A 26590-nucleotide genomic window follows, 5' to 3' on the forward strand; every position below is an offset into this window, starting at 1 on the left:
GCCACAGGGTTTAACACACTGTTGGGTTGAATGTATGGAGTGGTACGCATGGAGCCACAGGGTTTAACACACTGTTGAGTTGAACGTTCGGAGTGGTACGCATGGAGCCACAGGGTTTAACACACTCAAGTTGAACGTATGGAGTTGTACGCATGGGGAAACAGGGTTTAACACAATGTTGAGTTGAACGTTCGGAGTGGTACTCATGGGGAAACAGGGTTTAACACACTGTTGAGTTGAATGTATGGAGTGGTACGTATGGAGCCACAGGGTTTAACACACTGTTGAGTTGAATGGATGGAGTGGTATGTATGGAGCCACAGGGTTTAACACACTGTTGAGGTGAATATACAGAACGGTACGCATGGGGAAACAGGGTTTAACACTGTTGAGTTTAATGTACGGAGTAGTACGCATGGAGCCACAGGGTTTAACACACTGTTGAGTTGAATGTATGGAGTGGTACGCATGGAGCCACAGGGTTTAACACTGTTGAGTTGAACGTTTGGAGTGGTACGCATGGAGCCACAGGGTTTAACACACTGTTGAGTTGAACGTTCGGAGTGGTAAGCATGGAGCCACAGGGTTTAACACACTGTTGAGTTAAAACGTTCGGAGTGGTACGCATGGGGAAACAGGGTTTAACACTGTTGAGTTGAACGTTCGGAGTCGTATGCATGGGGAAACAGGGTTTAACACACTGTTGAGTTGAATGTATGAAGTGGTACGCATGGAGCCACAGGGTTTAACACACCGTTGAGTTGAACGTTCGGAGTGGTACGCATGGAGCCAATGGGTTTAACACACTCAAGTTGAACGTACGGAGTGGTACGCATGGGGAAACAGGGTTTAACACTGTTGAGTTGAATGTATGGAGTGGTACGCATGGAGCCACAGGGTTTAACACACTGTTGAGTTGAACGTTCGGAGTGGTACTCATGGGGAAACAGGGTTTAACACATTGTTGAGTTGAATGTATGGAGTGGTACGCATGGAGCCACAGGGTTTAACACACTGTTGAGTTGAATGGATGGAGTGGTATGTATGGAGCCACAGGGTTTAACACACTGTTGAGTTGCATATACAGAACGGTACGCATGGGGAAACAGGGTTTAACACTGTTGAGTTGAATGTGCGGAGCGGTACGCATGGGGAAACAGGGTTTAACACACCGTTGAATTTAATGTACGGAGTGGTACGCATAGAGCCACAGGGTTTAACACACTGTTGAGTTGAATGTATGGAGTGGTATGCATGGAGCCACAGGGTTTAACACTGTTGAGTTGAATGTGCGGAGCGGTACGCATGGGGAAACAGGGTTTAACACACCGTTGAGTTTAATGTACGGAGTGGTACGCATAGAGCCACAGGGTTTAACACACTGTTGAGTTGAATGTATGGAGTGGTACGCATGGTGCCACAGGGTTTAACACACTCAAGTTGAATGTAGGGAGTGGTACGCTTGGAGCCACAGGGTATAACACACTGTTGAGTTGAACGTTCGGAGTGGTACGCATGGGGCCACAGGGTTTAACACTGTTGAGTTGAATGTACGGAGTGGTACGCATGGGGAAACAGGGTTTAACACTGTTGAGTTGAATGTAGGGAGTGGTACGCATGGAGCCACAGGGTTTAACACACTGTTGAGTTGAACGTTCGGAGTGGTACGCATGGGGAAACAGGGTTTAACACACTGTTGAGTTGAATGTATGGAGTGGTACGCATGGAGCCACAGGGTTTAACACACTGTTGAGTTGAATGTAGGGAGTGGTATGCATGGTGCCACAGGGTTTAACACACTGTTGAGTTGAACGTTCGGAGTGGTGCGCTTGGAGCCACAGGGTTTAACACACTGTTGAGTTGAATGTATGAAGTGGTACGCATGGAGCCACAGGGTTTAACACACTGTTGAGTTGAATGTATGGAGTGGTACGCATGGAGCCACAGGGTTTAACACTGTTGAGTTGAATGTAGTGAGTGGTGTGCATGGTGCCACAGGGTTTAACACACTGTTGAGTTGAATGTACGGAGTGGTACGCATGGTGCCACAGGGTTTAACACACTGTTGAGTTGAATGTATGGAGTGGTACACATGGTGCCACAGGGTTTAACACACTGATGAGTTGAATGTAGGGAGTGGTACGCATGGTGCCACAGGGTTTAACACACTGTTGAGTTGAATGTACGGAGTGGTACGCATGGAGCCACAGGGTTTAACATACTGTTGAGTTGAATATACAGAGCGGTACGCATGGGGAAACAGGGTTTAACACTGTTGAGTTGAATGTATGGAGTGGTACGCATGGAGCCACAGGGTTTAACACACTGTTGAGTTGAATGTTCGGAGTGGTACGCATGGAGCCACAGGGTTTCACACACTGTTGAGTTGAATGTATGGAGTGGTACGCATGGAGCCACAGGGTTTAACACTGTTGAGTTGAACGTTCGGAGTGGTACGCATGGAGCCACATGGTTTAACACACTGTTGAGTTGAACGTTCGGAGTGGTACGCATGGAGCCACAGGGTTTAGCACTGTTGAGTTGAATGTACGGAGTGGTACGCATGGGGAAACAGGGTTTAACACTGTTGAGTTGAATGTAGGGAGTGGTACGCATGGTGCCACAGGGTTTAACACACTTGAGTTGAATGTACGGAGTGGTACGCATGGAGCCACAGGGTTTAACACACTGTTGAGTTGAACGTTCGGAGTGGTACGCATGGGGAAACAGGGTTTAACACACTGTTGAGTTGAATGTATGGAGTGGTACGCATGGAGCCACAGGGTTTAACACACTGTTGTGTTGAATGTAGGGAGTGGTACGCATGGTGCCACAGGGTTTAACACACTGTTGAGTTGAACGTTCGGAGTGGTGCGCATGGAGCCACAGGGTTTAACACACTGTTGAGCTAAACGTTCGGAGTGGTACGCATGGGGAAACAGGGTTCAACACTGTTGAGTTGAACGTTCGGAGTGGTATGCATGGGGAAACAGGGTTTTAACACACTGTTGAGTTGAATGTATGGAGTGGTACGCATGGTGCCACAGGGTTTAACACACTGTTGAGTTGAATCTACGGAGTGGTCTGCATGGTGCCACAGGGTTTTACACACTGTTGAGTTGAACGTTCGGAGTGGTACGCATGGGGAAACAGGGTTTAACACACTGTTCAGTTGAATGTAGGGAGTGGTACGCATGGTGCCACAGGGTTTAACACACTGTTGGGTTGAATGTATGGAGTGGTACGCATGGAGCCACAGGGTTTAACACACTGTTGAGTTGAATGTACGGAGTGGTGCGCATGGTGCCACAGGGATTAACACACTGTTGAGTTGAATGTATGGAGTGGTACGCATGGTGCCACAGGGTTTAACACACTGTTGAGTTGAATCTACGGAGTGGTCTGCATGGTGCCACAGGGTTTTACACACTGTTGAGTTGAACGTTCGGAGTGGTACGCATGGGGAAACAGGGTTTAACACACTGTTCAGTTGAATGTATGGAGTGGTACGCATGGAGCCACAGGGTTTAACACACTGTTGAGTTGAATGTAGGGAGTGGTACGCATGGTGCCACAGGGTTTAACACACTGTTGAGTTGAATGTACGGAGTGGTGCGCATGGTGCCACAGGGTTTAACACACTGTTGAGTTGAATGTACGGAGTGGTACGCATGGTGCCGGCTCTTTACCGAAGAAGATGTAGAGCAGGGCAAGGAGGCTGAGAGACACGGCGATGGCCAAGCGGGGGTCGACAGTGAAGCCCAGGATCAGCGCCACGGAGCCACACAGCAGGAGCGTCAGAAGCACCACCAGCCAGGAGAACAGGAAAAGAGGCTTCACCTGCTGCCCCGCGAACGTCTTCATCTCATCTGCGCGGGGTCACACCAGGGTCACAGCAGGCATTACTATACCACACACTTTTTACTGTCGAAGTACAACAAAGGCCAGACCCTTTCAGGGTTTCCTGCCAAATTCTGATTCAAATTTTACATTTAATTAGCTCAATCACGTCTTGATCTGGTATTTGTATAAGCACCAGCGACAGGGCCGCAGACTACAAATGTATCCTGAAGACTTTGCTGTGCTAAACTACAGGTGTGAACCAGCGTGGGATATAGAGCGGTCAGAAAACTAAGACGATGGAAATTATTTGGAACAAAAACCAGTGCATAAACCAGCCCTCCAGGACCAGAGTACCCCTGGTCTATAGAACAGACTGCAGGTATAGCATCTTAGGCAGGGATCATCAGCTCCAATCCAAACCCAGCTGTAGAGATATGGTATAAGCAATAATTAACGGATATGCCTCTACCCTACACACCCCTGGTTTCTTTTCTCCTGGGGGTCATTCCGTGAAGTAGAGGTGTGGGAGTTGACCACTCAAACTTTGTTTTTAACCAAAATATCTCCTAGCCTTAGTCATACACCAAGTGGTGCTGTTGTAGTAAGCCAACAAATATAGAAAAACTATATTTTGCCTTCTGGGTACCACCCCGCCTTCTTTAAGAGCCAATATACCAATATATGACAAATCCAATGAGGCTAATGTTTTGAATGTTCTTTATTGAATATACAATCACCAAGCACTTTATTAGTTATTTATTTTAGACTTCTACTGCTGTAGCCTATCCACTTAGAGTTATGATGCGTTCTGTGTTCAGAGATGCTCTGCTGCATACCACTGTTGTAATGTGTGGTTATTTGCGTTACTGTCACCTTCCTGTCAGCTTTGACCAGTCTGGCCATTCTCCTCTGACGTCTCATTAAGAAGGCGTTTCTGTCTGCAGAACTACTGGATTTCTTTTAGTTTTTGGCACCGTGTGTGAAAATCCCAGGAGGTGAGCAGTTTCTGAGATACTCAAACCACCCTGTCTGCCACCAACAATCATTCCATGGTCAAAGTCACTTAGATCACATTTTGTCCCCATTCTGGTGGTTAGTCTGAAGTTCCTGACCAGTATCTACATGATAGTATGCATTGCACTGCTGCCACAAAATTGCCAGATTAGATAATCACATGAATAAGTAGGTGTAATAAAGTAAAAATGTTCCTAATAAAGTGCACGGTGAGTGTATAAAGACCATTTACACAAAGTGTGAGCAAAATTGGAGTGGTCAACTCCCACACGTCTGGTTAAGTTTTCCCGGAATGACACCCTGGGTATTTAGGGCTACTGATTGGCTGACCTGTCTTCACACCTGAATAAAAACCAGCAGTTCTCTGCCCTCAGGGACTGCGAGTTGCTGGTCGCTGATCTCGGGTGCGTATGAGGTGAGACTGCATGTGGGGGGCTCCCTCTTACCCTCCAGTTTCTTGAGCAGGAAGGACTTGCCGCTGCCCCACTGGGCGTACAGGCCCACGCAGATGGGCGGCTGCATGGTGGGCTCACTCAAGATGTCCGCCAGCGCGCTGCTGTACAGGTCGTACCCCAACATGTCCCCGTCCGTCTCCGTGGGGGACAGGTGTTCTGGGGGAGAGACCAGGACACACGATGTTGGGTTTGCGGTTTTTGTGTTCCAAGTGTGTGTACAAAGCACACGTTGTTCCGGAAAACACAGATAGGCACTTGTGTTTTGTTTCAGTGACCTTGCAACTATATATGACTGCAATAAGCTTTTACTTTATTTCAGAAAGTGTTTTTGTTGTGTAGTGAATTACCACATTGTCTTGACTTTGACTCCTGTATTGTGCCAATTAGCTACATCCTAAAATGTTCCACGGATATACTGTAATATCAATCTTCACAATTAATACATGCTCACAGATAGTACTGTGTTCCATAGCCAAAGCATTTCAATCTGTCTTTCAATCAATTTTTGAAGAGGTTCTGAGCAGTCATCAGTTACCATTTAATCAGTCATCATTTAACATAATTTATCATCATCAACGATGAATGGTGGAAGGCTTCAGTTCTACGGAAGCACAGTAAAGCCTGATTTATAATTCGTTGCACACCCTTGCGACAAATGTTGTATGATGGAAATTACGTATTTTCAACTGAAGAAAGAGTACTACAGCACTTCCTCTCATACTTTGCCACGCAGCCTTGATTGGACAGCCAGATGGAACACCGACATTACTTGTCATGGCTACACCAGGCTACACCAGTGTTTTAACGTAAACATCAGCTGTTTGGCATCTGGTTACCATTGAGACAGCAGAACCATCTTTGCAGACCTACTGAGAAGTATACATGCAAAACGCGCGACACTTTCATTTTCGTCATATGACAGTCGACGCAAGGGTCAAAGTATAAATCTGGCTCATCAAGACAAGACACTGACTGGCTCCGAAGATTTGGGTGAGAATGCTCTTCTGGTGGGTGCAGTCGATGTTGTAGGGCGTCTCCCCGGCCTTGTTGGGCCGGTACAGCAGGCGGCCATCTTTGGGGTTTCTCAGGAGGAGCTCGGCCAGCTTGCGGCTACGCCCGCGGATGGCGATGTGAAGCGCGGTGTCTCCTTTCTGCCCGGCGGGAAAACCAAGAGAGACGTCATGATCTTATCTTAATCTGTCCTTTCATTTGACTTGTTTTAATACCTACAACATGTATTGACTCACATTTTATTGTGTTCGTTTCATCATATTTTTTTTAGATCTTGTTTGATATTTAGTTTTATTCATTCTTATTCTTTATATTGTATTCTAATATTAGTTTTAATTACAAAATGTTCTTTCTCCCTCTGTGAAGCACTTTGAGCTGCCACTTGTTGCAGACAGTTTGTTTAATGGAACTATATAAACCATCCATCCATCATCTTAACCCGCTTATCCTGAACAGGGTCGCAGGGGGGCTGGAGCCTATCCCAGCATACATTGGGCGAAAGGCAGGAATACACCCTGGACAGGTCGCCAGTCCATCGCAGGGCACACACACCATTCACTCACACACTCTTACCCATGGGCAATTTAGACTCTCCAATCAGCCTAACCTGTATGTCTTTGGACTGTGGGAGGAAACCGGAGTACCCGGAGGAAACCCATGCGAACACAGGGAGAACATGCAAACTCCACACAGAGAGGCCCCGAAATTCGAACCCAGGACCTCCTTGCTGTGAGGAGGCAGTGCTACCCACTGCACCATCCGTGCCCCCCCTATATAAACCATATAAGCATAAATGTTTAATATGTGTTACGACCTCTGTAGTAAGCTTTTGTATTTGCATCTTGTATTTTGTATCTTTCTTTCACTTCTGCTTTGCCACAGATTGGCAATTTCCACTACCAGTTTGTTTCTGAGGCTACCACTCCCACTGATCTGGGTAGACTAGCCCTGCAAGCCTTTGCGTGTGACTGGATTACTGACTGCTTTGCTGATTTGTGTATGACTGGTGATTGGTTTTTGACCCTTGCATCCCTTACGACTGATTCCATCCCAGCCATTTTTGCTCGGTTCACCCCAGTGCATCACTCGTGCTCGACCCTGTTTGCCCACCCTGACTTAGCCTTTGATTTGCCCCTCTGTTCATCGTATAGTGGCTCCGGTAAAGTTGGAAGCGTTTCCAGCTGGATTGCAGCAACGGAACGCTGTTTGTTATTTTGCTTTGTTATTTTTGAAGGCAAACCTGGGAGGAGACCTGATCTCCGTTGGAGGTTGGCTACATGCTGCTTCAAGCCCGGTAAGCTTTCGAAGACTAGCTGAGGTTTATTTAGGTTTGTTTAAGCAGACAGGATGAGTTACTCATCGGTCTGCAGTGTCCGTTTCGTTCCCACTCCACATTCTACACTCCAGCTCCCTATCATTTACCCGTCACGGCCTGACCCTCGACCGGCTCATGTGTATGTAGCGAAGAAATTCCAATTCCAATTGTCACCACTCTAGCAAATGAACCATTCATTTCAATAGCAGGAAAATCTGAATTAGAAGTTAAATGATTCAAAAAGTATAAAAGATATCCATAAGAAAAGAAATAGCACACCTCCCCGAAGCAAATTAATAGTTTAAAGTTTGAACAAAATTTCTAGGTAAAAGTCCCAAAACAATTGTGGAGAACTATGTGTGCTGAAGCAACCACAGTAAATAGTTCCATGGCAGCCAGTGCTTTAGGAATTCTATGTAAGCCACTTTCTTCTCTGTTGTAAATGGATTTATTTTACTATGAAACTTATGGATATCTTTGGTTGACAACAGGACATTCCTGTTTATGTTCTGTTCAGTGATCACATCAAATGTTTGGAGACATTACTGAAAAATGGGTTCATGTTTTTTGGGAGCAGTAATCAGTGTGCGGGATTTCTGTATTTTTTGGTCATCGTACAGAGAGACTTCTGGCCTCTGAAACTGTACCTTGTCCACAGCTGACACCTTGGCTCCTTTATCCAGCAGGAGCTCCACAATCTCGATGTTCCTCATCTTTGTGGCTTTGATCAGAGGGGTCTCTTCATCCTGAAACCAACACATGAGTGTGAATGTGTGGACACAGAAGAAACGCACAGACAAACTTGTTAAACATGGCCATGAGCCATATTAATATACAGGTGTTAGGTGTATCAACGAGTGTGTTATATTAAAAAGTATGTGAGATACATTAACCGGTGTGAGGTGTATTAACCGGGCCTGCAAAGTTCATGGTGTATATGGTGCACTAACAGAGAGTGTTGTAGTTGAGTGTTGTAGAACACAGGTGTGTGTGTGTGTGTGTGTGTGTGTGTTACATTAACAGGTGTGTGAGGTACATGAAGATGATGAAATTCCATGATTTCTTAACTCAATAATCTAGAAGAAAAGTTTGTTATCTGTATGTAACCTTCATCCTCTCGGCCAGGTGTCTCTTTTAAAACACTTTTAATCTCAATTCTATTTAACTTTACCCAGTTAAATAAAGTTTGATTCCATGAAATGTGTCATGTTTAACTTTGTACCATCAGGTTTGCTTCTGTCCACTTAGGTATTAATTGTAAAATACTTTTTGACCAAGGGTTCCCAAATCTTTATGCACCACTGTAAACAGGTATGTGTGGAACATTAACACGTGTGTGTGACATTAACAGGTATACATTATGGGGTGCATTTGCAGGGTGTGTAGTACATGAACAGGTGTAAGTGACATAAAAAAAGGATTTTAGGTGCATTGGGCTTGGGTTGAAGCTGAATAGGTGTGATTAATATTAACAGGTACAGTGAGCACCATAATTCACTGGACAGTGACACATTTTTTGTTATTTTGGTTCTGTACTGAACCAATGGGGGTGAAGTGTAGACCATCAGCTATAATTTGAGGGTATTTGCATCCATAGCGAACTGTTGAGACATGACAGCACTTTTTATACATAGTCCCCCCCCCCCCCATTTTATGGTTCTACAAGCACTTGTTGAATTGGCTTAACAGATGTGTTTCATTAGGCAGGTGTATTTGTGTTGTTATTGAATGTAGAAGAGCGCTCTAGTCTTCATTCTAGACTATGTGATTGCCTTTGGAGATTGTTGTTGGGGTGTGACAACATGAGGACGCAGCCATGTCGATGCTAATTAAGCTGGCCGTCATAAGGCTCAGAAATGAAAACCAATCAATCAGGAACATTGGAAAAACCCTGCGCATGCCTATGTCAACAGTGTGTGTGAGGATCCTCACCTTGGTGCAGGTCTCAGTATCGGGGTTACACTGCAGGATATCTCTCACCATGGTCGCGTTCCCTTTCTCCACCGCCCAGTACAGGGCAGTCTTACTGTCCTAAAGCAGGAGGTCAAAGAGACAGGCTAGCACACACTGCACCAGTCCAGACAAACTCCAGCTCTATGGGGGACTCCAGGCTACAGAATATGCTGCTAGTTTAATATGGGTTGCAATAGTAGCACTACAGACCTCAACAGCTGTAAACCTTGAGCACTGAGGACATGAATTGCAACTTCATAACAACCATGTCAGAAACTGCAGAAGCCAGAGAAAATGATAAAAGTAAAAGAATATATGATATCAATTCAACACAATAATTAGATGATCTACCCCAGTGGTCCTCACTCCTGGTTGTGGGAAGCTACAGGGTGTACTGGTTTCTTTAAAGTGTAGTTACCAGTAAAATGGTCGGCCAATGGCGACTGCAGGCTGAAAAGAAGCAGCAGCCAGCAGTACACGCTTCAGATGACCCGCGTGAGAGTCTGGTCAGAATCACACCGGGGTGCTACCTCTCAGTACGTGAGCACTCTGAGCTCTAGATGTGGCTGGGAGGCTTGTCTGGCGGCCCGTACCTGACCTCTGATGTCGATGTCGGCGTATTTGTTCAGCAAGGCTCTGACTATCTCCACGTGGCCTCCCCGCACGGCTCCGATCAGCACAGTGTCGCCGCTCTGTAAGACACACGTACACTCATAATGAATAATAATAATAATAATAATTAATTATTATTATTATTATTAAAATAACTTACAGTTGATTAGACTAAGCAGGAGACAATCCCCCCGGAACAATGTGGGGTTAAGGACCTTGCTCAAGGGCACACACACATAGATACGGGCATACACACCCCCATGCACAGACACGCAGGCACACACACACACAGACATGAGCACACACGCCCATGTGCACATACAGACAGACACACATACCCAACCCACACACACAAGGACAGACTCAGAAATGCTTTTGCTGTGTAGTGTTGGCAACCTTTAATATTTGTGTATTGTACAGCACAGATGCTTGTAATGATTTTGCTCAAACTTTTTTTTGGCAATAGTACATTTTGGAGACTGTTTGAACAGAGAGGGTTGGGAGTTCAACGGAAGGAGCTGTTGATATTACACACAGAACTCAACTCCCTCAAAGTTGCAAGATTCTTCAAGTTTACTTCAGTCTGACACTTGACTTCTCTCTTCAGCAGAGATGCCACACCACAAAGCTCTGGAAGTCCAATCAGCATATTGCTCATGGAGACTGTGCAAAGTTAATAATAATTTAAATCGAAATAACTTGAACAAGGGTCACTGCTACAAAAATACACAAGGTAATGTTGTTTGGATATACTATAGAAAGTTTTTTGGTGTAAAGTGCAGCCTGGTGTGGGTGATTTTCGATTTATTAATGCGTCTCCCTCAAGCAAGGACCTAGCATTGGGTGCACTAACGTTTGCTTGTTGTTGTATAGATAGTAACCAAGGGGGGGTACATCACGAAGCAGGATAAGTTAGGAACTCTGATCCCTTCCAAAACTGAAACATGGACTTTAGTCAAAACAGTAAAAATAAGTTCTGGGTATTACTTGGTGAACTTATCCAACCAACTCAGTTGTCCTGCTTTGTGATATACCCCGCCGGTCTCTGGCTCCCTGGCTGAGTGGAGCACCTACCCTGTCTGGAATGTTGACGTATGTTCCAGCGTCCAGGAGGTCCTGAACGATCTCGGTGTGGCCCTCCTTGGCAGCGAACATCAGGGCCGTGTTGCCGTCCTTGTCCGTCATGTTGACGTTGGGGTTCCTCTGCAGGAGCTCTTTGACCACCTCAGTGTAGCCGCCCCTCACGGCCACAATGAGAGCCGTCATGGAGTTCTGCAGCAGCAAGAGTGACAGCATCATGACACTGCGCTAGGGGTGTATATCCCTGACCTCGATTACGATTCTTTAGCAAACGATTCAAGGCATCATGAAATCTCTCATTTCGCCACGAGTCGATTTGATTTGTTTGATATGATTCAATCCATTTCATTACAAAATGATTCTTACAAATATACTGCACTAAATGTGACTGGAGAAATGGATGTACTCAGCATTAGTGGAATATAGACAATTAAAGCAATACACTAAACTAATTCTTGGCACATTTATTTTCAAGAAGTGCCATATTAAAATAGATTAAAATAGATTCTAACATTTAAAATTGATGCAGTTGAATTGCTACCTTAAGATCGATGCACCACAATGCATCAAAATGCATTTGTACACCCCTACACCGCACTATCTATGACATCACAATGTTTACAACCTGGACGTGCGTAACACTACAAAGACAATCTACCAAGAGAAGATCATACATTACAATGTGTGAAATGCCCATTTATGACAACAGCCTGTCAGTTGGACAATCCATGCAGAAGCAGCATGGCATAGTAGTTAAGGAAGTGGACAGTCAAGAGAGTTGCCAGTTTAGATCCGGCACTGCTATTGCACCCCTAAGAGAGGTTGTAAATTTGTTTGGGCTCATAGAAAATCGAGAGAGAAGGGAGGCTTGGCCCGAGTCCTGTACATACCGCGCCTTCCTGGTCCACGTCGGCCCCATTGTCTAGCAGGTGCATCACGCATTCATAGTGGCCCTTCCTGGATGCCCAGATCAGGGGTGTGGTGCCATACTGAGAGAGGGGGGGAAGTGGAAAGTTACCCATCAAACCAATACTAATAATATTTCAATGAATATTCCAAACCACAGCATGAAGACAAAGTCTGCTAAAAGCAACTTTTGGACAGCGATTTTTACCTCAAAACTGAAAGCGTACCTTGTCAGAACAGTTGACTTTGCCTCCATAGTGGAGCAGAAGGCGGACGATCTCAGCATGACCTCGCCCTGCCGCCCAGATAATGGGGTAGACGCTATACTGCTCCAGGTAGAAAGAAACAAAATCATGCACTATGTCCAGTGGGTCCATTTCTCATGCATCGAAAATAAAGCGAACTCTCAAGACTTTGAGTAAACCTGATGTAGACAGTAGAGCAGTGAGTGACTGAGTCACTGACCAACGGACAGAATGAGCTAGCGTTTACAGTAACCTGCACAGACATTAGACAAATCATCATTCAATTGTCTGTATTTCATGCAGGCACATAGTAATTTAGCACACACAGAGAACAAGGTAAAAACTGGCCTAATGAGATTTCTCAACTAGCATTCTACTGAAGGACAGAGGAAAAGAGCAGCCCAAAATCAATATGTAAAATATATTTAACCCCATCTAAGCAAGATGCACTCGGTTTTCAACTCTGAGCCCAGAATTTGAGCAGGCACCATGCATTTGAGAAGAAAGCGCTAGCAAATGTAAAATGAAAAATGTGGAGAGTTCTGGAAGGCACCTGTCCAGTGATGTTGGGATTAGCTGCCTTCTCAAGCAATAGCCTGGCCACTTCAGTGCGCCCCTTGTAGGCCGCCCACATGAGGGCGCTCCAACCACCCTGCAGCAGACATAAGCACACACACGTAGTAAGTTACGTTAAAATAATATTGTAACGCAACTTATTACTGTTAATTGAAGGCAATACATTATATGTAAGCCACTGACATTCACATTACTTTTGCATTACCTTTATAGAGTAACTACAGATAGATCCTGCATTAAAGTGTATATTGTGGAGTATAGAGTGTATAGTACTATGACCTCATTCATATATGCCTTCTGTATATCATTCTGGATAAAAGTGTAGTCAGATGTATAACCTACATTATGTATGTGTACGGGTCTATACATAATTATTAATATAGATTATAAAAGTAACTGACCAGTTGAAGTCATGTGGATTCACAAATCCTCACTGTCAGAATAAGTTATAATGTTGGATGTAATATAAACAATATATTTTCTGTTGAATTTAGCAGAATAATAATATGCTGCCATGTTACCTCTATGCATATAATTGGGTATGTTAGCGTTAGGGCTAATCAATTTAATTTCCTGTCTTTTCAGGCTTTCATAGTTGATAGGTCATTGTAAATATGCATAAAAAAATAAAACCTTTGACTCAGAATTAAATAATATATTTGGCCCACTAGCTAACTTAAGTGAAGAAAATCCCATTCTCCCCATTTCTTATACGATGATGCCATCTACTGGCAAAAAATTCTACTTTGCTGTTGATGATAAATTCTTGGTTCTCAAACTTCTACAGTCTATGTTATCAAACAAAGGTTTGTTTTCATAGCTAGTATGCATAACGATGCATGATTTAACCACACTCACTGGAATACATGCCATTGAACACAGCTAAATTAGGCTAATGTAAGAATAAATCATGAGCATACAACAGAATGTGGTAGCATTGGTTGTTAACATGTAAACTGACAGAGTCTGTATAGAGTATGTAATGTTAGAACTAAGAAACTTGTTAGTTCTAACTTGGTTATCTCACTTAGCTAATATAGGTAGACTGGCTGTTAGTAGGACTAACAGTTACTATTTACACTAAGTTAATAAAATCTGAATGAAACACCATGGCAAGTTGAACAAGACAGACCAATTCGTCATTGTGCTAGCTACCTTACTAACACAATTTAGATAACACAAACTTATTATTAAAGGGAAAATGTATAAGACCATGCTAAGCTTTGCCGTTGGTGCAGACATGAGTTAGCCTGCAAAAAAAGATAGCTAGTCAGATCACACCCAATATAACAGTCAGCTAATGTTAGAGCTAGCGGTTACATTGAGCTAGAGCTACAATAGCTAGTAAGTTAGCTAGCCAGCGACATGGCTCAGGCAGTAAGAGCAGTCGCCTGGCAGTCGGACAGTTGCCGGTTCGATCCCCCGCCCGGGCGGTGTTGAAGTGTCCCTGAGCAAGACACCTAACCCCCAAATGCTCCTGACGAGCTGGTCGGGGCCTTGCATGGCAGCCAATCGCCATCGGTGTGTGAGTGTGTGTATGAACGGGTGACTGGAGAAGCATCAATTGTACAGCGCTTTGGATAAAGGCGCTATATAAATGCCTGCCATTTTACCATTTATCATTCTACAGACAAATACCTTATAAGCTGACTAGCTGACTAGCTAGTTTCACTGTTATCTCATTGAGATAGCAAAATTAGTGGGATGTTTAATTAGTTTGTGTTTAATTTCATACAGTGCAGTTTAGGAAAACGGCTACCCCATACTTTAGCTTTACTAATGATAGCTAGCCAATATAGCTATATAGCCCCTGAGGGTAGAGAGGAATTCAGAAAACTCCATCCAGGAGTGCTGCAAGTTTACCCTTTACGCAAGTTACACTGACTTGGCTGGACTGTTTTTGGTCTCCCTCTCTTTACTGTACCCGATTATTTACTGTATTCCATTTTCAGAAATTGAGTGCTTGCTTGCCACTTTAGACAGTCTGAGACACTCATCCAGAATGCTGCAGCCCGTCTGGTATTCAATGTTCCCAGACATTCACATGTCACCCCCCTGCTCAGCAACCTCCACTGGCTGCCTGTTATGGCTCGCATCAAATTTAAAACTTTGGTGCTCGCATACCAGGCAGTTAAAGGATCAGCCCCTGTGTATATTCAATCCCTTATCAAGACCTATACACCAACAAGACCCCTCCGTTCTGCCACTTCGTGCCGTCTGGCGCCTCCCCCTCGCCACACCTGCACTTCACGCTCACGACTGCTGTCTGTCCTGGTCCCACGGCGGTGGAATGACCTCCCGGTGAATGTCAGAACGGCAGAGTCTCTGACCTCCTTCAAGCGCAGACTGAAGACCCATCTCTTCAGGCTACACCTTTCCCTCCCCAACTCACAATCACTGTGATTAGCCTTAGACCGTAATGGCACTTATGTACTGATATCGTTACTTGTATAGGTATTGTTGTTTTTATTGGCTGTTGTTGTATTCTAGCTGCCAACTGTGGTATGCTAGTTTGAAAGTTGATTGTACTCTTCAAGGGTTCTGAATTTCTGTATGTTTACACTAGGACTCGGAACTGTACTGTCCTCTCAGGTCTACTTTTGCACTTGTTCTTGTGATTGATTTGCACTTTGTTGTACGTCGCTCTGGATAAGAGCGTCTGCTAAATGCCACGTAATGTAATGTAATGTCTGTCAAAAACTGGCTGCTGCTACTGTCGTTGTGCTACATATGATTTACTGCCAGTGCATGTCCGCAATACAGCTGCGGAACATAACGGTCTCTCATTATTCTCATGTCCGTTTAAAAATAGAACTTTCAATTGGCCTAATTTGAGTTAATATGCGTCTCTCCATGATAAGTGTATGGATAATTCATTGTCAACATTTACAGTTTTGAGGTGCAATTCAAAATGTACAGTCAAGAAATTAGAAAAATCCAGTGTATTTCTGAATTACCCACAAAATGAGTGGTCTTGTGTTGGGATCCGTTGGATTTAAATCGAGTTGTTTTTTGCAAAAAAAAAGTATTGTGCCGTTTTATGATAATTATTTTTAAGGTATCTATAACACAGAAATGGCACCGCATAGCAATACCAAAATCAACTGTTGGCGAGCCCGTTGTCATTGCAGTAGACCAACAAAATGGCATTGAGATTTTGAAACGTGTGAGATATTGAGGTTCGAAATGAGCTATTTTGAAGCGCCAACCAACACAAACGTATAGTGAGCACTGTATAAGATGAATGCCGTTTGACACTATGAGAAAATGGTTGGGTAGGATGAGATATTCACTGCTGAACTGAGCAGTGATTTCATTTTCTAGCTTGATGTTAGCGTGTACCTTCACCAAATGTTTTTTGGAGGTTAGATATAGTGTTTCTGGCAGTAGTCAGTTCAGAGCCTGGACAAAGATTGCATTTTACAACAATGCTCTTGCTTTTTCCATTGATGAAATTAAAGTAATGTTTCAACTTGCTTGTATCTGCCCTTTTCTCTGATTTGATAACAGGAAATGATTCTTTGTGTTGCAGCTTTTCCTATAGCTGGTGGTGGTGCACACAAATTGGGTAGATAAATTAGAAAAAAGAAAAGCAATAAAAACAGATTCTGAAGGTAGAGTAATGTCTTACTTGATGTAATAACGGTAATACTACTACCCAAATCCAATTACATCAAGGATACAGGTCAATTATTGAGGAAAACCTGTTTCAGTCCACAAGTGATTGACATTTAGGGCGAAGATTCAATCACCCAGAGTGTATGGCAAAAGCTACAAAGGAATGGCTTAAAAACAAGAAGCCCAGCCAAAGCCTCAGACTTTAATTTAAAGCCCCGAAAAATCTGTGGTATGCCCTGAAGATTTCTGACCACTGATGCTCTCCGTCTAACCTGGCAGAGGAATGAGCAAGACTTATAAAATATGAATGGACATAACAGACGGCTCCAAGCTGTAATTGCTACAAAATATTGACTCTGGATGTGAGTACTTGTAATTACAGTAATTCGTAAGTGCAAGTCATTTATGTTTTGCATGAAAGTGCTGCTAAATAAGTAAAAACTTGAATAATAAATGTGTTGAATTTACAATGTTGGTGAATGGGGAAAAAATTAAATGCATTAATGAATTTTAAGATTTGAAGACAGGACAAACGGGAAAAAAGAAGGTCAATACATTCTCAAGCACTGTGTGTGTGTTTTATTACTAATATTTTGTACAGCCTGTTTAATTTATTTTATATTCAGTGCTCGTTTGTAATTTATTTGGAAAGAGCTTTAAATGTTTCTATGATGTGAATTAAGTTAATAATTATTTTACCATAATACGTGTGAAAAATCTTCCCAGTACACAGCTACTACTATACAAATCCTTTTTGTCATGAAAAGCACAGTGATGCTTTATGCTTACTGGAACTAAACATTAATAGCAAGCATGTTACCACTGCATTAATAACATTCCATGTGCCCACAAGGTCAGTGTAGTGATTGTTGCAAGAAGGTGATGTCTCTACAGTAATCTTTCTTAGAGAGCAGAAAATAAGTCACTGGCTTGAAGGCGGGTGGAAGCAAGAGAACACAGTTGTCAAACAGGTTTTGCAGGAGTCCAGTCCATAAAAGGATTAAAGAAGATATTGCATTTCAAACAGTCATATGACCATTTTTGAAGCTCATAAAAAATACAACAGCACAGTCATTTCTGCTCTCGGTTGACAGAGTGTCTGTGTGTGGGCAACGCTGCCATTTTTAGGAACTGACTGCAGGCCGCCACCGGTGACTAATGCACTTTTCATGTGTCAGATGAAACTTTTGAAACTCTCGGCCCAGCTGTAGGCTGGCAAACCCTGTGCTTGTGTTATTATTATCGTGGCCTTGCAGACTTGCTGGCACCCCAACTGCTTAAACAAGTCAAGACGGCTTCGAGTCCCACTACGAGGGCTTGACTCACCTAAAGCGGAGTTAATAAGGAGCTGTGAAAGATTTGGACCTGCGTGCCAGGGCACATTAAACTGTGTATCCCATAAAGTGCCAGGAAAAACGATTATAGCCACTTGTTGCCAACGTCCAATGGAACAGTAATACAAATACTCTTTTTACTGTGTATAATGTTTACATTACAAGGTACAAGCTATTATCATTTTAATAACAATCTCGACACTTGAAACCATGTTATGCTATTCAGCGTTTTCTCTTTGTATGCTTGTATATTGCACAGCCAACTCCTCTGAAGTGATTATGTTTGCATATGACTTAGAGCGCAGTCCATAAGTATTTGGTCAGTGGTCATTTCTGTTCTTTTGACTCTGTACTCCAGCACATTGGATTTCAGTCTCTAGTTCTGGTTTGTAGTTTGTAGTTTTTGACTGCCTTTGGAGTCTGTTATTGGCGTTTGTCAACACGAGGGCCAGAGTGCAAATGAAAGTGAAGGAAGCCATTATGAGGCTGAGACTGCACTGCATTTCTGTCAGATTTAGTGATGGGGCATTGTGCTCAAGGTGCCACCTTATGGTTATGCATTACATTAAACACAAAGGTCTGAACTCACGGTTGTCATTCAAATATCACCTTCAAAATCGCTCTCTATCTGGCCACCCAATCAACCCCTATATTTTACTTTGCTAAACAATCCCTTGCACTACCTACCCACTATGATTTTTAGGTCAGAAGAGAATTGAGTTTTCGATCGACCAACCAGGTTAAAAAAGGTAAACATTAATATAACAAAGGAGCTTATGGAATCATGGAGCCAGAAAAAAAATACAAATAAAATAAAAAATAAAAATCTTTTAATCTTTTAAAAGATTAAAAGAAGCACGACTGACATTTTACTAAAATAGTTTTAAGTTTTAAGGAATCAGGACTGAAGACCATTAGAATTATTATTTTTTAACTGTAAATGCGAGTAGCACTGTAAAACCAAAGCAGAAAACAGACAATAAAATAAAACAGCAGTAAAACTGCAGAAAGCTGCAGTACAATTGTAATGTACAAAAGAAACAACGAAAGCAGAAACAAGAGAAGAATCATAAATGCACAACAATAAAAACCAAAGCAGAAACTGGAGTAAAATTTTAAAACTGTCAATTAGAAAACTGTGAACATGAGTACGACTGCAGAATAACAGCTAAACCTGTATAATACCCCAGTTGGCACCCGCCCAATTCTGGGCCCCTCTTACCATATCCCGGTGCTCCAGGTTGGCATTGCTGGCAAGCAGCTCCTTCACCACCTCAACGTGTCCCTCCCTGGTTGCCGAGATCAGTGCCGTCCAACAGTCCTGCGGGAGAGTAGAGCAGAGGGTGGAGTGGGTCACTGGGGGAAACAGATTGGGACAATGCCAGCTCCAACTGACGTCTGCCGCGGCGCCGTACCTACCGGCTGGTCATACCAGGTGCTCATGGATACGGCTGATGGGCAGAATGGAGGGACAAGTGCAGTCAATCGGAGTCAGGCGTAAGCTCCCGAGGTCTGCCTTCGCCACTCCACTTTTGTGCGGTGAGAGGGTGAGTGTGCATGTGTGTGCGCGCACAGACCCAGGCTGGGGATATACACACCCAGTGATTTACTCAACTACAGGCATGTTTTGTTCTCTGGGTGCTTATTACGGAGCTCTGTGTTTATCGTCGAGAGTGACGAATTCGGCAAGCTGGCCCTACAGGGCTTTCAGTTAAACTTAGCCAACCGCTCTCTGAGGGCAACTGAGGCTAATTGCTAAAACGCATCCAGTCACTCATTAACTCAAAATTCATCTGAGCCTTTCTGCACAGATGTCAGGGAAATTAACCCTTGACGAAGCTGGATATATGTAGCTTAGCATTATTTCATGGCCCTGATGGAATTGTTTTTCAAGAGATGGCCACAGACGGCTCAGCATTATTGTAATTTGTCGTAGTCTAACCCCACATCTGTCATTAAGGGTACAGGGGTCAGAAAAAAAACAGCATGTGTTGCATATTAATTGGCCGTGGACTTAAAATTTTTTATACCATGTCCCTACAGTATTCTATATGAACTGTATGTATGTGTGTCCTAGGATTTTATTTCCATTTAAAACTGCTGGAGCTATCCCGAGAGGGATGTGTCATACATTATATTGTATGGCTTAAAATGCTGAGTCATGTGTCGTTTTTTTTAATGAAAGGGTTGAGCTTCTTTGCTTAAATAAAACCACAGAGAATTAGAGAGGCCCTCAATGCATACTCTGCAGACTCAAGTGTGATTCATTGCAACCCTGGAATCTTCTAACTTCCCTATTATTTAAAATAATTTCACCCACTGTCATGCAAATATGATTTGTTATTATCATAGACAGACTGGGGTGTATTCACTTATTAGTTCCGAATTAGAAACGGGCATTTCCATTTACTTACAGGAACCCACATTCATAAACCTTGGCACCAGTAAGTGGATGCGTCACACTTTCTTAACCCTATAAACGCTGCCCCCTTGTGGTTGAGTCGTTGCCATCCCAAATTATTCTTCATATTTCTGTAATTATATAAACTGTGACGAAATAAAACCGCAAAATGGTAATTCAGCATAGTTAAAAAGACTCTCCACTAGCGAGAACAGTAGTTTAGATGTTTATCAGCCTCTTATTTGCAAAAACAGGCAATAAACCTCCAGCCTCCCCCTCACCATGCTCACGGTTTACAACCCTCACCTCCACAAACTCAGATGATAAATGCATATTCATTGACTTCCTGACACACCAGAGCCATGGCCAGGCAGCACACCTTCTGTCTTACATGGATTTCTTCTTGTTCCCAAGAACTGCTGCCCAGGTTTCATGCTATTGAGATCGTGTCTGTACCCCGACCTAAATTAAGCCTTGTTAAGAAGACCATTAGGGGTGTTGGTATGGCTAGTCTGAAAAAAAATCTGACCCTGTCATTCGACAAATAATGCGGCTAACCAAACTGAGCTAAAAATTGGATTGATCAATATCAAATCACTAGCCCCCTAAGGCAACTCTTGGAAATGAATGAATTACTGATCACCAAGTTGAAATCCTATGCTTAACTGAAACTTGGCTTAAAACCGATTATATGAATATATTACCCTAAATTACTCCACCCCTCCTGGTTACAGTTATACTCACGTTCTCCGTCTGACAGGTCTTATAGATGGTGTTGCTGTGGTATATAATTCTTATCTCTATGCTACTTTGAAATCCGGCTTCAAATGTAACGTTTTTTGAAGTGCTTGTTCTCAGTTTTGCAGATCCAGACAAAAAAGCAGTCAGTTTTATCCCTGTAATTGTATACAAGCCACTGGGGCCATACAGTGTATTTTACCTGAGTTCAGCTGATTTTCTTTCCAGCCTCGTTGTTAATAACATTTTAATATTCAAGGCGATCCTCTCAGATCAGAATTTTTGTCCATCATTGAATCTATTGGCTTTCATCAACTATAAATCAGTCCACACATTCCCATAACCATCCTCTTGATCTGGTCTTAACTTATGGTACAGAATGACCAAGGGAGGAGCAAGCAGGGACTACAACACAAAATTCAAAACAACAAAAGCACAACACAAATTACACATTTTATACAATCTCAAGTAAAACAGTTGCAGAAGTTTGTCTGAAGTAAACTTTTAAAATCACCCGCAGAGATGAAGTGATCCAGTTTGATATCTTTCTGGAGCTGATTCCAGGACCATATGCCGATGTTTTGTATTTGGAGAGCAGTCTGAGTGCAGTTTGGGGAAAACTGGAATTTGAATGCCTGTCGATATTTTCACCAAATTTTGTACACATGTTGACATGTCTGTGCACAAATATAAAGTAGTTCTGGGTTGGTCCTTGACTAAGGAATTGAGATATTCAGTGCTAAACTATAAAAACAGAAGGCACTTCTGTAATTTGTTTGTATTTTAGTGTATCTTTTGTGTACACTGTATGTACGTGCTCTGACATAAATTGGTTCATAAATGTGTGTGCAGTAAATAGTTTTGCCCACTATGGGGGCAAAGTGGAAAGGGTTAAACATGTAGTCTGTCTGAAACCTATTTTGATAACCTTGTTTAAAGAAAGACCAACAGGCAAACCAGTGGGAAATGTGTTCAGTGTGATTTTGAGGTTCTTAGGATTTGAGGCTCCTTTTTTACGTACAACATCATCCAGGTTGATATTGGCTCCCCTCTTGATTAGCTCCTGGACGATCTCCAAGCTCCCCTGCTCTGCGGCCAACATCAGTGCCGTCTGCCCGCTCTGTGGGGACAGGGAGTGACACATGCATTTCCCACCTCTTCATTTTGTAACATTATTGTACAATCATTGCCAAACAAAAATGTGTTTAGCTTGACATGAAGAAGTCAAGATAATGGTTGTTCCTTTTTACGTGGCAAATAATGGACCAATAAAATGAAAGAACACCAAAAATCTAGTCGGGTGGAATTTCTTACACTGGTTTCTGGGTGGATCTAAATGTGCCAAAAATAGCCAAATTGAATATTCTAGACGACTATATGTTTAGAACAGCCTTCCATTTGTATTTTCCTAGTTCTGGATGTGATGCTTTGACTTGTGGTAGAACCTATGCACTTGTAAGTCGCTTTGGATTAAAAGCGTCTGCCAAATGACAAAAATGTAAATGTAAGTCCTTAAAGGCATACTATTCAGGATTCTCACCTTGAAACTATTATAAAACAAACGTGCTGAGTCATTATGATTCTCTGCTTCTTCTGGGCATGGGTATTGAATCTGAAAAGTTCAATATACTTAAGGGGAGACGATTAGCTACTACAGTGGTGAACTGTGTTTGCGATAGATTCACCTTGGTGGCTAGCCATTAATAAGTGGCTGGCCAGCTTTAGTAACATTAATTAGTTGCCACGTAATAAGCCAACAAAATTCAGTCATAGTCGAGCTGGGTCCCACTGCACAGTAGCCTACTAATATCACTGCTTATATTTTCAGAAGACTTGAGATGTCTGATAAAAAATAAAAGCAACAATGAATTGGTGCATTTGTCAGTATGCATGCTTATATTACAGAATTGTGCAGGCAGGCTAGAGCAGACTGAAATCTACTGATGTTAGCAGTAGTGGCTAGCATCACCACTCAATAACGTTTAGCTAAAATTAGATAACTAAATACAAACACGGTAATCGAAGTTAAATAGCAAGCTAAATGGCCTGTGCGGAAAGTGACAACTAAAATGGATGTTTTACAATATTAGACCGCTGTTTCTTAGCTCATTGCTATCACAGCACACTGTCACCAGTGTAGGGGAAAATTCACAGAACAAAAGATCTCCCTCCTAAAAGCATGATAAACAATCAAGTAAAAATCAGACTCCACCTTAGTGAGCAGGCTGGTTCCTCCAAAACTCTCGACGATGTGTGCTAAAAGTTTGTATATCTGTATTAAAGTATGATATGTACCCTGTATAGTTTCAAACTGATTAACTGCTAAATTGTGCTAGAATTACACAGCAGCCAGCTGGCAGGGGGGGGTCCGTGTAGACCAAACTGTCAAGGACACGGGCAGAGCAAGATATGACTGTACAGCTGATTTCTCCGGGACTCTCGATGTTTTATGCCAGAAGTGTATCTATTTGACCTAGAACATTAATTATAGCTGAGCTTATGAAAATGCAAGAAACCACAGTGAAAACTGTTGAAATGAGAGCAAAGAATGCTACGTACATTTACTCCCTTAGAAGAGAACAATTAATTGTTTAGTAAAAAATGTTTAGTATGTCTGTATATTAGAAAAGTATATTAGAAGTGAATATTAATGAAATGTTTAGTTTGTCTGTATATTTTCAATGATTACTGCTGCTTAGTTCGTCTTATAAAAGCGAAAGATACAGAGTGACGTGTATGGATGACGTGTTAGAGGGAGGGCATCCAGAACTTTATGAGGTCTGGTAGTTTGCCAAGAGCAGGTGCGGGGTGAAGTGAGGACAGGGGGAGTCCTGAACTTTGTTCATAGTTGGCAGAACGCCCTGAACTTTGTATAGAGTTGGCAGAGCATAAGGACTGTTGGCAATTTGCCACAATGACATTGTGGGAGGAGCATTGGGAGGAGTTACGATAAGAACAGTGTGGGTGATTTGCCAGAATGAGGTTTGAGGAGGAGTTGTAGGTGGAGTAACTGTGTATAAAATGGGTGTAAAAATGACAGTCGGGGTTCAGTTCTGGAGAGCTGATCCGGCTTTATGCACGTGTGCTAATAAAGTCTGATTTTCTTGAAGATCTTGCTGCTGTGGTGTCTTCTTTTCCCTCGCGAAGATGTTCTTCGACAAATTGAAGATTTGGACTCTGTCGTTTCCTAGACACGATACCAGCAGCAGAGAGGCGGTTGAGAATGTAGACCTTGCCAGTGTAGACATTTTTTGTATGTAAACACAGCGAGAAATCTTGCATAGTATGCCTTTAAGACAAAAACGTGTTCTGGGAAGTGTATTTGTGCCAATAAAGGGATTAGTTAAAAGGCCATTCATATTTACACGGATTTTCATTTTATAACGTGTACAGTAGCAGTAGCTGCCACATTCTCATTATCATACTGAAACACATCACAATTTAACTTGCCACATATACATAAAAACAAACCAATAAACTAATTCTTTACTTCAAGAAGATACATTTGATCAGTTTGAGCCAGTTTAGGTTTTATTAGGAGCAAGAGAGTAAACTAAAGGAATAACAAACTGGCTAAATCTGCTGAATTATGCCAGTTTCTGGAGAGCAAAGGGGCTCCAAAGCCAGCAGTCTATTTATGCCTAATAGTCATGCAGCCAATAGCCCAATAGACTGGGAACTGTTGGTGATTCAAGAACCATTGCAGCCACAGTTACAGCAGTGTGCAAAAATGTCGACACCCCTGGTCAAAAAGCTTTTTACAATTAATATCCAAGTGAACAGAAGCAAACCTGACCTCTAAACGGTCATTAAACATGACACATTTATTCACATTTTTAAGCAAGATTACTTTTTATTTTTTACAGTTTCAAAATAAGAAAAAAAGTAAAAAGGCCCTATGCAAAAGTTTGGGAACCCTGTCAGTTAGTACTTTGTAACTCCTCCTCGGACAACTGTAACAGTTTGTAAATTGTAGAGTGTTTCAATTCTTGCTTCCGTCTAGGTAATTCATGGTTGATTTATAGGTATGCTTCGGGTCATTACCTTGCTGGAATACCCAACCTCTCTGGACTGACCTTTCAACATTAGCTTCTAGAATTCTAGAACATACAGTACCTTCTTTGGTGATGCCCACAAAGTTCAACTTTGGTTTTGTCAGAGCAAAGCACATTGTTCCAAAAGGCCTCAGGCTTCTCAATGTCTACTTCACACCCTTAATTTTGTGTTGAGGTTGTTCTTTCTGGCAACTCTGCCATGTAGGTCTTTGTTGTTTAAAGTATGTTGTATTGTTGTCCTGTGAACAGCTAGACCTGTGAGACCTTGCAGTTCTTTTGCAGTGATGTGTGGGTTCTTTTGAGCATTTCTCACCCGGTCTCGGGCCTTTCTATCTGAAATATTTATTGGTCTTCCAGACCTTGCCTTGACTTCAACTGTTCCATTTATCATCCATTTTTGAATGACAGTGGAAATGGGTAGTTTGAAACAGTGAGAGAGTTTTTGTCGCCTTCTCCTCCTTGGTGGAAATTAACCATTTTTATTCTGAAATCCTTGGGACAACTGTTCAGAGGAACCCATGGTTGTTAACACCAGACAACAGCCACTCCAGTTGGATACTTTATACGGCATTGAGTTACTTAAAAAGATCAGCCCTGGAATTATACCTACCTGACTCATGAAGCCATAACGAGTAAATCACTACTGATACCATTTAAAGTTCAGGTTTTTGTTCGATCAGATACAGGGTGTCTCAGTGCAGATATAATGTGTGGATGTGGCTCATTTAGCAAGCAGTAGCTAGTTTAAATCCCAATAACAGTAGGGAGAATGCGTAACATGCCAGACTAAGAGGTAGGCTACCGCAAAAGTGGCTATACCTGTCCAGTTTGGTTGGGAAAGACTGTGGACTGCCCAATGAAAGCAAGGAATTAGACCCTTAAAAACTAGGTGAGGTTTTTTCAACTACTTATGCATTTATTTAACAGAAGAAGTTTGCAACATGCTGGACAACAACCCTGTGTATCTACAGAACCAGTGTTGGGGAGCACTGATGCAAGCGATGCATAAAGCTGTCTGTTGGAGACTCACTTCACTGCGTCCGTCCACCTCCTTGAACTTGTCCAAGTGAGCCCTGATGGCTGCCATGTCTTCCTCCTCTACCGCGCTGAAGAGGCTCTGGGTGGCCAGAGTGGACATCTTTAGAGATGTGGTGGTATCCATGGCTGTAGGACAGGCAACACAACACAGCACAGCACATTAAAAACTTGCCAGTACGAAAACTCTGCCCTGTACATTCAGACCAATCGGAATGCTCCTGCCAATTTGCAGTAGCATCTATCAAGCACATTATAAGGAGAAAAACAAGGACATTCAGGCATGTCAGGAAGCTCCTGTTTCTGCTTCCTAACAAGGCAGGTGACAATGGGCCACATTTTGAAAAGTCCGGCTTCTGAATGTCAAAGCCTCTTAAAATGAAACTGCTATTCCTAGTC

General features: G+C 42.7%; 1 protein-coding gene across 2 annotated transcripts in view; it reads right to left on the bottom strand.

Annotated features, from left to right (window-relative positions):
* Window positions 1–26590, bottom strand: part of LOC133121203 (kinase D-interacting substrate of 220 kDa B-like) — an 85722-nt gene that overhangs the window by 54269 nt on the left and 4863 nt on the right. For both annotated transcript variants that reach the window (XM_061230503.1, XM_061230438.1), the window contains exons 2-14: window positions 26187–26320; window positions 22123–22221; window positions 19185–19283; window positions 12988–13086; window positions 12417–12515; window positions 12174–12272; window positions 11278–11475; window positions 10185–10283; window positions 9571–9669; window positions 8286–8384; window positions 6286–6463; window positions 5304–5468; window positions 3690–3869 (exon numbers count right to left, since the gene is read on the bottom strand). In XM_061230503.1, coding sequence (XP_061086487.1) covers window positions 3690–3869; window positions 5304–5468; window positions 6286–6463; window positions 8286–8384; window positions 9571–9669; window positions 10185–10283; window positions 11278–11475; window positions 12174–12272; window positions 12417–12515; window positions 12988–13086; window positions 19185–19283; window positions 22123–22221; window positions 26187–26318 — 1645 coding nt within the window. In that variant the 5' untranslated portion in view covers window positions 26319–26320. The remainder of the gene's footprint in view (window positions 1–3689; window positions 3870–5303; window positions 5469–6285; window positions 6464–8285; window positions 8385–9570; window positions 9670–10184; window positions 10284–11277; window positions 11476–12173; window positions 12273–12416; window positions 12516–12987; window positions 13087–19184; window positions 19284–22122; window positions 22222–26186; window positions 26321–26590) is intronic.

The sequence above is a fragment of the Conger conger genome, chromosome 1 (genome assembly GCF_963514075.1).
Source record: "Conger conger chromosome 1, fConCon1.1, whole genome shotgun sequence".
In the NCBI taxonomy this organism is placed as follows: domain Eukaryota; kingdom Metazoa; phylum Chordata; class Actinopteri; order Anguilliformes; family Congridae; genus Conger; species Conger conger.